At 36.2% G+C, this 15477-nt stretch overlaps 2 protein-coding genes and 1 pseudogene across 3 annotated transcripts; all 3 read right to left on the bottom strand.

The window, feature by feature from the left end:
* Positions 1-604: 604 nt before the first annotated feature.
* LOC106910711 (C-type mannose receptor 2-like) lies at positions 605-4018 on the bottom strand. 2 transcript variants are annotated; one of them, XM_088015990.1, is made up of 5 exons: positions 3940-4018; positions 3665-3739; positions 2633-3013; positions 2197-2544; positions 605-1910 (listed from the first exon to the last, which is right to left on the bottom strand). In XM_088015990.1, exons 2-5 carry the CDS (start codon positions 3696-3698, stop codon positions 1564-1566), a joined length of 1110 nt encoding a protein of 369 aa, XP_087872116.1. In that variant the 5' UTR covers positions 3699-3739; positions 3940-4018; the 3' UTR covers positions 605-1563. The 2 variants fall into 2 exon arrangements, with proteins under 2 accessions (XP_087872116.1, XP_087872117.1); XM_088015991.1 differs by lacking the exon at positions 3940-4018 and having other exon boundaries at positions 3665-3834.
* A 2022-nt stretch (positions 4019-6040) lies between these two features.
* On the bottom strand, positions 6041-7727 carry LOC148153971 (C-type mannose receptor 2-like; annotated as a pseudogene).
* Positions 7728-10719: 2992 nt separating this feature from the next.
* Positions 10720-13005, bottom strand: LOC148153970 (C-type mannose receptor 2-like). Its single transcript, XM_088015444.1, has 3 exons — positions 12633-13005; positions 12077-12424; positions 10720-11801 (listed from the first exon to the last, which is right to left on the bottom strand). Exons 1-3 carry the CDS (start codon positions 13003-13005, stop codon positions 11455-11457), a joined length of 1068 nt encoding a protein of 355 aa, XP_087871570.1. The 3' UTR covers positions 10720-11454.
* Between the last annotated feature and the right edge of the window lie 2472 nt (positions 13006-15477).

Genomic DNA, 15477 nt, shown 5'->3' with positions numbered 1-15477 from the left:
CGCAGATGCAAATAATGGCAGCAGATCCCTCTCTTCTCAACCAGGAAGCTGTTTTTTTCCCCAATGCAAAACTAGTAGATCAGGGAAACGGATAGAAAGTTTTTGAATATTAAAATTGATGGGTGTACTCTTTCTATGAAAACCAAAAACAACATGGCCGTACCTTACTGAAAATGTATTATGAACATCAGAAATTACATTAAATTATATTCAAAATGTTCTTCTGATATGACAGTTCCAGAATAAATGACTGGATGTTTTTTTTGCAAAACTTACATTTGGAGTCTATTGTTTTATATATTTCATTGTGTATTGATTAGTAGGATAAACTACATGCAGCGGTTTAAATAAATGGGGTCTCGTGTGATGATTTTAACATCACAGCCAATCAGAACGCCAGACCAGAAGTGGCTTCTTTGGAAAGAAAAAAAAACATTGAATTAACATTTGTAATAATAGAAATAATGAAAATTGGAGAGTAGTAGGAGATGAAAGTCAGGATAACCTAAACTAAGCTTTATCAAAAAGAAAATGTAAGTCTACATGTAAAATTAGACATGATGTTTGACTCACAGACTAAAACATAAGAAAAGACAAAAAAAACTTCTTCAGACTCAACAGCGTTTATTGCTTTATAACAATGTTGTAGCAAATTATTAATATTTAAATCCATTTAAAACAGTGATAATAAACTGAACAGCATTTTTTTTACTTAGAAGCTAAAACAAGATTACGCAACCTATCAGGATCTATTTACAGAATAAACAAGTTCTAGTTAATCCTCCACATACTTACTGATTGTTTATAGAGAGCTGAATGTAATATAATAATTGGCTGATCAAAGTGAATAAAATGTAAACTATGTTCTGTTAGAGAAAAGTATAAATGTTGAATTAAAAAAACACAAGAAAAGTAAAATAACCCTAAAGAATAATTATAGTTGTAAAAGCTTGGTAGAAATATTAGTTTCCTAATAACAATTAATCAGTTGTTTTTTTTTTTTTTTTATGTAAATACAATTCTAAGTATGTTTGCAAAGATTTAAAAGTAACTTGCAGCAAAACAGCACTTTGAAAAAAAAATAAATAAGAGCATATTTAATCCTTCAAACAAATAACCCCAAAATATTTCCTTCACATAATCCAACATACAAACTCTGAAAAAATGAAGAGACAACTTAAAAAACTTAAAAATGACCAGTTTCTCTGATTTTACTCTTTATCGGTCTGTGTTTGAGTCAAATGAACATTGTTCTTTTTGTCCTATGAACTACTGAAAACATGTCTCCGAAACTCCACGCAAAAATTTCATATTTATCTGCAGAAAATGAGAATCACGAAAAAGATGCAGTGCTTTCAGACCCCAAACAATACAAAGAAAACAAGTTCATATTCATTGAGAAAAAACAATATAATGTTTTGAGATCAATATTTGGTGGAATAACCAGGAAGTTTTCAATGGGGTTCAATGCAGTGGGCTCTTGGTGTTTTCCAGAGCTGAAATTTTAAACTTAACTTTGGGAACAAAACAATCAAAAGTCAAAGGCTAACGTCTCAGTATTTATCAGTATTTAGAACAGATGAAATTAAACGTCTCGCTGTCTTTTTTTTCCAGCCACTTATGTCCTCCTCTCGTTTCCATGGCTCCAGACACGTCACAGTCGTCCATCTTTGGACATGAGGCCCAGTTCTCATAGCTGACCACTTCGTCACTGACCCAGAACCAGAAATGAAGAGACCAGGCGTAGTGCAGACCAATCCAGACATAATCAGTCGATGCCTCCTTCACTTTCTCCTGGATCCATCTCTGATCATCCATGTTGGTGATGGTGACCAGGTCATGGTGATGATCTCTGCAGTAGGTCAAGGCGTCCTCCCAGGTTTTATTTTCTTTAATCAGGATCACATTAACTTTCATGGTTGTGAGGAGAAAAGAGTTAATGGCATTTATTTATTTATTTAACAGGAAAAGGCAGAAAAAAAGTATTTTTGGTTCCAGGGAAACATTTTCAAATTCCATCTTTTAAATAGACATGTGGATGTACACCTGTATATCATGAATTATTAAATTCTTTCTAAATACATTGACAAAACGGTACATAGAAAATATGTTGTAATCAGTTGTTTGTTTCAAATCTGATTTTTTACATTACTTTTGACATGAATGTCTTTATATGAATAAAAAAACATTACTCACCATCATAACAGATGAAGGGTTTCTTGTCATTACAGCTCTCGTTCTTCCATCTGCCTTTATCACTAGGCACAGCCATGACACATTGATCTCTGTTGTGTTCTACATTTTTAAAGTTTTTATTCCAGTGTCTGAAAGAGAAACTGCTTCCATCTGACCACCTCCAGGTGTCTCTGAACAGACCAATGAATGGTTTTCTGTGTGTAGACTTCATCACTTTTTCCACTTCTTCATCCTCTATCTGCTTCATTCCACTGATCAGGTCTGTGTGTTTCTCTCTGCAGTAACTCTGAGCTTCCTGCCAGGTCTTCCTCTCTTTAATCAGGTGATATTTATGGGATGTATTAGTGTCTGTAGAGTAAACCATTATTTTAACGTCACATGATATATGCATTTCTTGCTTTATTTAGGAAGAGCAAACTATCACAGTGATACTCACCATTGTAGCAGAGGAAATATCTTTGGATAGAGCAACTCGCATATCCCCATTTAGAAGTATTTACCAATAACCCACAATTCTCCCGTTTTCGACAAACATTAGGTTCTCTTGGGTTCCATATTGTCTCGTTGTCATCAAACTCCACTCCAGGCAGAGACCAGAACTGTCTTCTGTCACCTTCTGTTTGATCATACAGACCAATCCAAGCGTCCATCCAATCTCCAGCTGAGATGTTGATGAGTCTCTTCATGTCCTTCATGTTAGTCACTGTGACCAGGTCAGTGTGATTCTCTCTGCAGTACTGCTGAGCTTCAGTCCAGGTCTTCTTCTCATTAATGTAGTGAAACTGATAGAGCTGACAGTCCATGAAACAACACTGAGCTGTAAACATAAACCATATTCTTTTATTTATTACTACAAATTAATATTTCCACTAGGGTTTGCAGTTTATCTTGATCTTAAAAAAGTGTTGAAGTGTTCTTGTTATGATTTCTGTGTGCAAAAAATATAAATAAATAAATAAATAAATAAATCTGACTCCCGCTGAAGCTATACTCTAACTAAAACTAGAGGGGGTGATGTGAACTAAAAGTTTTATTGTGATTATTTGTGGTACTTCTATGATAACGACAAAAGTGACGATGAGAAACATTAATTCTTTCTTAGATGACAGAGCAACCAAAGCCCCACAAACACCGATACTGAATTTGAAAATCTTATCCATTTGAAATGCTTCTTTAGGACACCAGTCACTTAAAGAAATGTAATTTGCACACAATATTTTCTAAGGAATTGAGAAGTATTGATATTTTCTCTGAATGGACAGTGGAGGAAATAGTAAAAATAAACCCCTGAAAATAAGAACGGTTCTCTTTTTTTTTTTAAACTTTGTTAAATGGAATTTACCATGAATAAGATATATCAGAATTCTTATCATGACAAGAAATTTAACATGATAAATGATAAACGATACAATAAATGCCCAACTCTTATAGAAACCAGAGAGTCTAGTTGTGTTTCAGATCAACTTACCCATCAGGAAGAGCAGAATCAGACTCCACTGCATCTTTGCTGTCAGATGAATTATTTTCCTCCAGCAGTTTGTCTCTGTTGGATGAAGAACATTTAAACAGTGAAAAGCTGCAGCTCTCCCTCCACTGGACAGAGAAACAATGAGAGCAGAGAGATGAAGACAGACAGAGAGACAGAAAAAACAAATTCAAATGAAAGAATGTTGACATAATATTTAAAATAAAAAAATAATCTCTAAGTATTAGTAACATTAATTTCAGGGAGCTGAAACTTACGTCTGCTTCCTTTTTTTCTTCCTCAGTAACTGTGACGCTCTTCTCTTGATCCTCTGCTGAAAACTGTCTCAGGTAAGCCGTGTGTATTCTGGTTTTCTGCATTTCTGAACGGGAACTGAATTTTCTCGTTTCATAATTTAAATATTCAAAGCAGGACGGGGACTTTTCTCACAAGAAGACCATTCATACACACAAGCATAAACAAGTAGATGAAACAACTTCGGCAAGCAGACGGGGAAAAACACCCAACGTTTTTATGTAACATATGCAAACACGCTCTTCATAAAACCAAAAGTCTTTGTTCAGTATTTCATGTTACCGGTGAGGTCTGAGCTGCACAGATGGTGTATTATTACACAGCTACTTGTTTTTTTTTTTGTTTTTTTGTTTTTTGCCAGTCTGACAAAAGTGAGGTTGCTTTATTGCACCATCCAGTCTTTATGCCCAAGAATGCAAGAAGTGGGAATCAAACCAGTGACCTACTGATTGAAGAGCATCCGCCTGCCACTGTCAGAATAATGAAAGTTCTTAATTACATTTTTCTTCCTGTCAAACATCCTCCAGTCACTAGATGGCAGCAGTGCTCTAACTAATCAACAGTGTAGTAGAAGAAGTAGCGTACTCAGTGTACACTGGTGTACAGAGTCGAGAAGAGATGGAGAAGATTATGGCAGTCAAAAGAAAAATGGCGGAGGCTGGCTAGGCTTTACAGTTGACGAGAAGGAAAACACATTAGCGATATCAATCAACTTCGTGTACATGCTGCTAAACCTGCTAATGATGTAGAAATAATTTCACCGTTGCGGGAAAACTGCTTATCTGCTGGCCATGCTTGCTAGCTTGAGCATTCAAGTGGAAGGCTCTGCTGACGTTTGTTGAGAATAAATAAATAATTCTGTGTTTTCCTTCTAACTCTGTTAGCTAGTTGCTAAGCTAAAGCTACAAGAAATGGTGTGTTAGGAAACACCCTCAAATATAAGATTACAGGATGCTAGGAGCTAAGGAACGCCCTCTGAGTCGTAACTTAGGTAGAGGCTAACAAAGTAGATCACAACCTCTTCTGGTGGGGAGGGGGCATTTTCGTCTGTTAGCTCTTAAAGGTACCAGGTCATAACGGACCAGCTGTATTTTGGAATTAATAAATGGAATTCATGAATTCAACTCACTGACTCTTCTGTAACCTCATACATCAGCATGGAGAACGTTTCATTCTCCACACATGGAAGACATTGAGCTGAAGCTAAAAAGAAGAGAAGCTACACTGTGAACTCAAATGGTGATCTAAAATCAACATCTGTAAAATTTTAATTAAAATTAAAATATTATGTCGGGTGTAATTAAGCCTTGGACCAAGGGCTGACTAAAAAGTTAATCAGTTGGGTTGGATCTGGCTCAGACACAATGATTTTGCAGACTGTGTCGACAAAACCCTGATCTAAACTCCAGCACAGATTTACCCTCCACATGTGGAGTAGCAGGAAGTTGTGAGGCTGCAAGTTCAGACCACAACGGGTGAAGCGATCATAATTTAGGTAGATAAAATGATTATTAATAACTACATATTATTACAAAATCATTATTACAAATTATAATAACTACAAATTATCGTGAACAACAATATGTAGTAATTATTTGGGTCACACATTTTGTCTCTGTAGAGAAAATGTGTTCATCTGATGGATGTGTTGACGGGATCTGGATTCTCTCCTTGAATATTAATTAACCCAAATAAAATTGAATGCAACTGAATAACCTGTTAATATCATTAGTATAATTTAAAGATTGATGGGTCAAATTATGATGTGACAAATATTTTTGATGTGATCAGTCTGAGCAACCTCTGGCTAAGACCCTCCTCTCTGCTCTGATTGGCTGGTTCTGACAGAGCAGCCTATAGAGGGATGATTTGTTTCTCAACACAGTGGGCTACAACTTTGTATCACACTGTGGTAAAATAAATTGCTATTAAATTGGCATTGGATACATTTTAATGACACATGCGCGTTACATTCAGGGTCATTATGTAATATATAGTCCAAAATGTGTTTGTGAGAATTCAAAAGTAACTTAGAGCAAAACAACAAGAAACAAATAAACTGTTTCAGTATTTAGAACAGATGAAATTAAACGTCTCGCTGTCTTTTTTTTCCAACCACTTATGTCCTCCTCTCGTTTCCATGGCTCAAGACACATCACAGTCGTTCATCTGAGGACACGAGGCCCAGTTCTCATACCTGACCACCTCATCACTGACCCAGAACCAGAAATGAAGAGTCCAGGCATAACGCAGACCCATCCAGACAAAAGGAGTCGATGCGTTCTTGACTTTCTCCTGGATCCATTTCTGATCGTCCATGTTGGTGATGGTGACCAGGTCATGGTGGTGATCTCTGCAGTAGGTCAAGGCGTCCTCCCAGGTTTTATTTTGTTTAATCAGGATCACGTTATCTACATCAAGAAGCAATAAAAACACAACATCAGCGCAACTACAGCTTCATTTATCTAAAGAGACAGAGCCTTGAAGAATTTAAAAGATCTGACATGTTTCATATTTCTACATGTCTTATGCAATTTATGTGTAGATGTGACAATTTTTTAATAGATTTAGTATTTATATGACAGAAAGACTTCAACAGTATAATAAAGCTCCTTTATTTCTTCCTACATATTCACTTAGATTTAAAGACGTCTTATTTCAGCAAAAACTCACCATCATAACAGATGAAGGGTTTTCTTTTAGCACAGCTCACATTCCTCCATCATCAAACACAGCAACGGCACATTGACCTCTGATGTGTTCTACATTGTTAAAGTTTTTATTCCAGTGTCTGAAAGAGAAACTGCTTCCATCTGACCACCTCCAGTTGTCTCTGAACAGACCAATGAATGGTTTACTGCTAGTAGACTTCATCACTTTCGTCACTTCTTCATCCTCTATCTGCTTCGTTCCACTGATCAGGTCTGTGTGTTTCTCTCTGCAGTAACTCTGAGCTTTCTGCCAGGTCTTCTTCTTTTTAATCAAGTGATATTTGTGGGTTGTGTTGGTTTCTGTGAAGTAATTAGGTAAATTCACATCACACATAAATTCCTTCTAAGCTTCTTTATTTCATTTAGAACCTAAAACAAAGTGTCTAAAGAAACTATGTGGTTATTTAAAGAAAAGAAATAGCAAGTAAATCAGTCATGCATTCTCACCATTGTAGCAGAGGAAATATCTTGGAGTAGAGCAACTCACATCTCCCCATTTGGGAGTTTCAATCAAATACCCACAGTTCTCAGTTTCATTATCAGATCTCCATCGTTCCACTTGGTCTCACTTTCATTGAACTCCATTCCAGGCAGAGACCAGTACCAAGTTCTGTTAACTTCTGGTTTACTGATCAGACCAATCCAAGCTTCCCTCTTAACCTTTGCTGAGATCTTGATGAGTCTCTTCATGTCCTTCATGTTAGTCAGTGTGACCAGGTCAGTGTGTTTCTCTCTGCAGTACTGCTGAGCTTCAGTCCAGGTCATTTCCTCATTGATGTAGAGAAACTGATAGAGCTGACAGTCAATGAAGCAACATTCACCTACGGACATAAAATATAATTCTGCATGTGTTACTGAAAAAATAACACATCCACCAGGGTTTGTAGAATAACTTGGTTTAAAAAGGCTTTTCTTGAGTGTTCTCATTCTACTTTCCTTATGATGAAGTTTAATCTGTTTTTTTGACAGAAACCAGAGAGTCTAGTTGTGTTTCAGATCAACTTACCCATCAGGAAGAGCAGAATCAGACTCCACTGCATCTTTGCTGTCAGATGAATTATTTTCCACCAGCAGTTTGTCTCTGTTGGATGAAGAACATTTAAACAGTGAAAAGCTGCAGCTCTCCCTCCACTGGACAGAGAAACAATGAGAGCAGAGAGATGAAGACAGAGAGAGCAAACCTTCCTGCTGTCAGCATAATATCATGTCATGCTGACATAATATTAGTCATGATATTCATAATAAAAAATAACCAAAGTATTAATGAGATTAAAACTTACAGCTGTTTCCTTATGTCCCTCAGTGAATTAGATCTTCTTCTCTTGCTGCTCTGCTGCAAACTCACTCATGTAAACTGTTGCTCTTTTAGTTTCCCTGGTCTTCAAACAGCAGGAATCATTTCAAATTTTAAATATTCAAAACAGGGCAGGAAAATGTCCCAGAAACCAAAACCGTGCCTAGGAGGAAATAAGAAGAAACCATAGATGAACCAAACCCAAAGGGGGGAAAATATATATATATTTTTTAAATATATGTAAATACACACCTGAGAAAACTGACAGTGCTCATTCAGTTTCACACACTGCTCCGGTTTCATCTGGACACATGGTGTATTATGACACTGCTAGATATAGTTTGCACCATGGTGTTACTTTGCCTTTTAAATAACATCCATGTTGTTTTATAATCATATTCATCACATGTTCAGATCAGGAAGTTGTTTACTCCCACTATTAAAACTGACAAATATCTGTACAATGTCATAATGCATAGCATTTATTATTATTATTATTATTATTATTATTATTATTATTATTATTATTATTATTATTATTATTATTATTATTATTATTATTATTATTATTATTATTCTACTTTCTGTTTCTTTTTTTATGGAAGACAGTGCATTAAAGCATCAGTAGGAAACTCTTATAAAATACATATATATTTTTTCAGATTTGTTAAAACCGTCACCACATCTAGAATGAAACAGAAAATTTGTGAAAAAAATGAGCTCCTTTGGCTCCTTTTTGTGGTCCTACCGCCATCTGCAGAAATACACACCAGTCAGAAACGACCAGTCAGTCTGTGCTGCATCAGTAATGCTTATGTGTTCGCTCTGTTTACACTCCCCCTTCATCTTTTATAATTTTATATTTTTGAAACATGGCCATGGTGAAATGGTCATGTAGGTTATGAAGAAAAATATATAATTTTAAAGAAGAAGGAACATTTTTCATGATTCTTTAAAATTTCCGTTTCTCATTGGCTACAAGCCCTGAGAGCAGAGCTTTTAACATGTTTCATGATGAGGCCTGAGCAAAGGAACTGGAGCCAAACAGCAAAGAAAGAAGTCTGAAAATGTGTGTATTTTTTTATGAGAACAGTTTCTGATTTGAAATAAAGCCTGATAATTAAAAACAGCCAAAACAAACACATGTGCTTCCTCGTTGAATAATTGAAGTGGATGTTTTATATTGATGATCTGCAGAAAACTTTCCTCAGTGAAACGTCAAAGTGCTTTTGATGCAGATCACTGAATAACAACTACTGAGAAAGACATTTGAATAGTCAAACCAGGGCGAGGCCATCGTTCTTCTGGAAACTATTTATGAACCATGAAAAGGAAAGGATGTTTGTTTCTGTGTTGCCCTGCGACAGACTGGCAACCTGCCCAGGGTGTACCCCGCCTCTCACCCGGAACGATAGCTGGAGACGGGCACCGGCGACCCTCCCGACCCCACTGAGGGACAAAGGTGTACAGAAAATGGATGGATTGATGGATGGAAAAGGAAAGGAAAATGAAAGTGAGATGAATTGACCAATTAAAAGCTTTGGTAATAATTTAAAGAAATCTGATGAGAAAAAAAAAACATAATATTTGCTTAGCTCGAATGTAACCGATGAGGATTCAACTGAACCCAATTGCTGGATAAATTAAGCTCCCACTGAATCATTCATTTCAAAACTGCGGAAACTTTTATTATTAATTATACAATGTTTTAGGTGAAGAGCTTTACCAGTTTATTTATGTTCAGTGTTCATGTTTTTTCTTTCTTATTATTATTTTTTTTTGAGAGGGAGTCCTCTCGGTCAGGACTCCCTGAAAAAAGAGGTTTAAATTCTCAAAAAAATGCAACAGCGTATGTCCTCTTTAGAGTTATTTTACTGTTAACGCTCATTTTTTAATACTTTTTTTTTTTTTTTTTTTGATGTTTTAGCAGATTTTTTTCTGAGATCTGAATAAATGCTGGGAGTCATTATCTGCTTTCTGATACGAATAAAAAAAAACAGATAATTGCTTGAATTTGAATTGTCTGGAGTGTTGGAGGAGGGGTTTGAACATAGTGATTAATCGGATTAATCACAGTGATGGGCTGTGATTAATCTCATTACATTTTTTAATTGATGGAGTTTATGTGACAATGTAAGAAAAAATTGCAAACAATTGAGTTTAATTTCTATCATGACTATAGTACTCTTGGTGAGCGACTTTAATCTTCTTTACCTATTTTTCCTGCTATGTTCTTGAGGATATTTATCAGATTCTGCCGCCAGAATCTTTTTATAAAAACATTTTGAGACTGGATCATCTGTTCTGCCATCTGCTGATCAAGTCTTTCATTGTCATTTCTCTACATGGGAAATGAGTGACATCTTCTTAATCAATCCATGCAGTTCAATCCAAAATTATTCACACCACTGACCTGACTCAGATTTAAAAGAATCTTAAAATTATGCCATGTTTCTGTTTACCGGAATCATTTTGGGAAGGGCTAGAAAGAGTCAGGATTTCAGTCACACTCTTCAGAGGAAGCTAGGATGATGACCAGTAAAGAGGCCTTCCAGTCACACATACTTGGAGGTCATCACCAACGAAATATCAATAAGTTCCCAATGGCAACATTTAAAAGCTGCTCACCAGTTGTTACAAAGTTTTGATTTTGGATCATCCAAAATCGTGTTTCCATTGATAAGTGGAAAATGCATTAAAAGCTCAAACATTTTTTACAAAACTAAAAGGAAAACAAATTCAAGTCAAACTTTATTTGTAGTGAATTTTATAAACAGTCTGATGTAACACAAAGTGCTTCACAGAGGTTAGAAACACCAGAACCAAACGATCAAAATACTCAAATCAAATTACCATAAAGCTAAAAATCGTCATTTGTAATTTAAGATGAAGTTTTACAGGTGAAAGAAAATTAAAGATGAGGAACATTGGAAAGACGTGTCAATATGCGAGTAAACACAATTGATTTATAGGAAATAAAAAAACATTATAGAACTGGAGAAACATTCACACACCAACACACAGATCAGGGCAATTTCAGGTAAAGTGCTTTTCCCAGGGGAACATCAGCGTTTGGCAAGATGAAGCTGAAACCAAACCCACAACTTCTGATTGCAAAATAATTTCTAGTAAATAGTTAATGGTAATATTCTGAAAGTGCTTGACAAAATTATTAACAACTTAAAGAGCAATGTCATGTTACCATCTAATTAGATGATATAAAAGTAGCTAAATTTGGAAGACTATAAATGAGGAGAATCAGAAGCAGTATAAGTGATAATATGTGACACATGCATGTTACTGAACCCACTGGAAAACTAAACGCAACGTCAAGATTTATGCAAAAAGCTCAACCCCAATTAAAGTAAATGTTTTTTTTTATTTGTTTTTTTCTCCCAGCAGGAAAATAAACGTACAGTAAAATATTTAATAAGAGCAATAAACCTAAAGGTAAAAATAAAAAGCAGTGGACTTTACTGTTTAAAACAAATGAAGTTAAATTCCTCAAGGTCATTTTTCTTCCTCCACTTATATTTCCCTCCCGTCTCCATGGCTCCAGACATGTCACAGTCGTCCATCTGTCCATCTAAAGCCCAGTTCTTATAGCTGACCACCTCATCACTGACCCAGAACCAGAAATCCAGAGTGCAGGTGTAACGCAGACCCATCCAGACATAATCAGTCGATGCCTCCTTGACTTTCTCCTGGATCCATCTCTGATCATCCATGTTGGTGATGGTGACCAGGTCATGGTGGTGACCTCTGCAGTAGTACAAGGCGTCCTCCCAGGTTTTATTTTCTTTGATCAGGATCACGTTATCTGCATCAAGACACAATAAAAACACTAGATCAGTGTAACTGTAGCTTCAATTATGTCGAGACACAAAACCTGGGCAATAAGAACAATTTAACAGGTCTGAAATGGTTTATATTTCTACATGTTTTATGCAATTTATGTGTAAATGTGACAATTTATTTTAATAGATTTAGTATTTATCTGACAGAAAGACTTCAATGGTATCATAAAGCTATTTTATTTCTTCCTACATATTCACTTAGATTTAAAGATGTTTCCTTATTTCAGCAAAAACTCACCATCATAACAGATGAAGGGTTTTCTTTCAGCACAGCTCACATTCTTCCATCTGCCTCCATCATCAAAGACAGCCATGGCACATTCATGACTGATGGATTTTGAATTATTAAAGTCTTTATTCCAGTGCCTGAAAAAGAAACTGCTTCCATCTGACCACCTCCAGGTGTCTCTGAACAGACCAATGTATGATTTACTGTCTGCAGAGTTCATCAATTTCTTCACTTCTTCATCCTGTAGCTGCTTCGTTCCACTGATCAGGTCTGTGTGATTATCTCTGCAGTAACTCTGAGCTTCCTGCCAGGACTTCACCTCTTTAATTAAGTGATATTTATGGGTTGTGTTAGTTTCTGTGGAGTAAACAGAAAATGTAAATCTTTTATAACTATTTTTAAGATAAACACAAAATCAGGTTCACTGGCATCAGATGCATTGAAAGCAACGATTTCTGTTGTTTGTGAGTACAGACTTTAATTTTCTCTTTTTGTGAAATATTCTATCCACATTGTTCTATTAGACAATCTATAGAATTTAGTTCTGTGTTTTCTTAATACTCACCATCATAACAGAGGAAATATTCAGACCAATGACAGCCCTGATCTCGCCATGAGAGAGTATGATACACAGACCCACAGTTCTCAGAACCTTGAATTCCTCTATCAGATGTTTCTCCATGGTTCCAGTTTGTCTCACTTTCATTGAACTCCAGTCCAGGCAGAGACCAGTACCATGTTCTGTTAAATTCTGGTTTACTGATCAGACCAATCCAAGCTTCCTTCATGTTTCCAGCTGAGATGTTGATGAGTCTCTTCATGTCCTTCATGTTAGTCACTGTGACCAGGTCAGTGTGTTTCTCTCTGCAGTACTGCTGAGCTTCAGTCCAGGTCTTTGCTTCATTATTGTAGTAAAACTGATAGAGCTGACAGTCCATGTCTTATTCTGTTTAATGTAGTGAAACTGATAGAGCTGACAGTCCATGAAGCAACACTGAGCTGTAAACATAAACCATATTCTTTTATTTATTACTACAAGTTAATATTTCCACTAGGGTTTGCAGTTTATCTTGATCTTAAAAAAGTTTTGAGGTGTTCGTGTTATAATTTCTGTGTGCAAAAAAAAAAACAAAAAACAGAAATAAATCTGACTCCCGCTGAAGCTATACTCTAACTAAAACTAGAGGGGGTGATGTGAACTAAAAGTTTTATTGTGATTATTTGTGGTACTTCTATGATAACGACAAAAGTGACGATGAGAAACATTAATTCTTTCTTAGATGACAGAGCAACCAAAGCCCCACAAACACCGATACTGAATTTGAAAAACTTATCCATTTGAAATGCTTCTTTAGGACACCAGTCACTTAAAGAAATGTAATTTGCACACAATATTTTCTAAGGAATTGAGAAGTATTGATATTTTCTCTGAATTGTCAGTGGAGGAAATAGTAAAAATAAACCCCTGAAAATAAGAACGGTTCTCTTTTTTTTTATTTAAACTTTGTTAAATGGAATTTACCATGAATAAGATATATCAGAATTCTTATCATGACAAGAAATTTAGCATAATAATTGATAAACGATACAATAAATGCCCAACTCTTATAGAAACCAGAGAGTCTAGTTGTGTTTCAGATCAACTTACCCATCAGGAAGAGCAGAATCAGACTCCACTGCATCTTTGCTGTCAGATGAATTATTTTCCTCCAGCAGTTTGTCTCTGTTGGATGAAGAACATTTAAACAGTGAAAAGCTGCAGCTCTCCCTCCACTGGACAGAGAAACAATGAGAGCAGAGATGAAGACAGACAGAGAGACAGAAAAAAAAACATTTTCAAATATTAAAAATAAAAAAAAAGTCTCTAAGTATTAGTAACATTAATTTCAGGGAGCTGAAACTTACGTCTGCTTCCTCTTTTTCTTCCTCAGTAACTGTGACGCTCTTCTCTTGAGTGACGCTCTTCTCTTGATCCTCTGCTGAAAACTGTCTCAGGTAAGCCGTGTGTATTCTGGTTTTCTGCATTTCTGAACGGAAACTGAATTTTCTCGTTTCATAATTTAAATATTCAAAGCAGGACGGGGACTTTTCTCACAAGAAGACCATTCATACACACAAGCATAAACAAGTAGATGAAACAACTTCGGCAAGCAGACGGGGAAAAACACCCAACATTTTTATGTAACATATGCAAACACGCTCTTCATAAAACCAAAAGTCTTTGTTCAGTATTTCATGTTACCAGTGAGGTCTGAGCTGCACAGATGGTGTATTATTACACAGCTAGTTCTTTTTTTTTTTTTTTCCTTTTTTTTGGGGGGGGGGGTTGCCATGGTAGTCATTTGCCTTTTAAGTAACCTCCATGTGTTTTTTGTATTTTTTAATTCCTTGTAGAAGAAATTCATCACATGCTAAGGAAGGTAAAGTGTAAAACTAGCACTAACGGAGAATAATGCTTAAATTACAGGAAAACTTTGTCACTGCAATGTCTTAAGCATTTTATTAATAACTTTCTTTTTATGTTGGATTCATGGCTACAGTCTGACAGAAGTGAGGTTGCTTTATTACACCATCCAGTCTTCATGCCCAAGAATACAAGAAGTGGGAATCGAACCAGTGACCTCCCGATTAAAGAGCATCCACCAGCCACTGTCAGAATAATGAAAGTTCTTAATTACATTTGTCTTCCTGTCAAACATCCTCCAGTCACTAGGTGGCAGCAGTGCTCTAACTAATCAACAGTGTAGTAGAAGAAGTAGCGTACTCAGTGTACACTGGTGTACAGCACATATGTCAGAGTCAAGGCCCGCGGGCCACATCCGGCCCGCGAGAAGGTTTTTTACGGCCCCTGGGATGATCTTGATTTATTATTAGAACCGGCCCGCAGACCGCAGCAAGCCGGCACCCCGTCTGAAAAAAAAATATCTTCCTTATTTGAACTGTAAGTAGTTCTTTAAATGTTCTGTGAGATGATGTACTTACCCATGTATCCATAACAACCGGAACTTTCAATATCCACCAAGTTATTGCCGAAATATACCGTCTATTAAACGAGTGCCCCCCGGATTAATTACACTCTCTGCAGCTGCATTTGCGAAGTTACCGTATTAACCCGATACTTGCTGGAAAGTGCAACGTCTCCTCTTTCAGAAACCGTTGGAATTTTTCCACTTAGCGCTACGTGTGGCGGAATTACGGTACTGCAAATTTAGATGTGTCGCCGGCGACACATCTAAATTTGCAGTACCGTAATTCGCCGGCGACACATCTAAATGCCTTGACTCTGACATATGTGGATTAATAGATTTTTGCACTTTATTTTATTGTATTTCAATCCAATTATATTTTAAAAATATTTCAGTTGTGTCTGTTGAAAATTAAAGGTTACTGACAGAGCCATAAGAAAATAT

This window comes from Poecilia mexicana, unplaced genomic scaffold (assembly GCF_051168715.1).
Source record: "Poecilia mexicana isolate PSO_F unplaced genomic scaffold, ASM5116871v1 scaffold_18, whole genome shotgun sequence".
Taxonomy (NCBI): Eukaryota; Metazoa; Chordata; class Actinopteri; order Cyprinodontiformes; family Poeciliidae; genus Poecilia; species Poecilia mexicana.
This window is presented reverse-complemented; position numbering and strand designations above follow the sequence as displayed.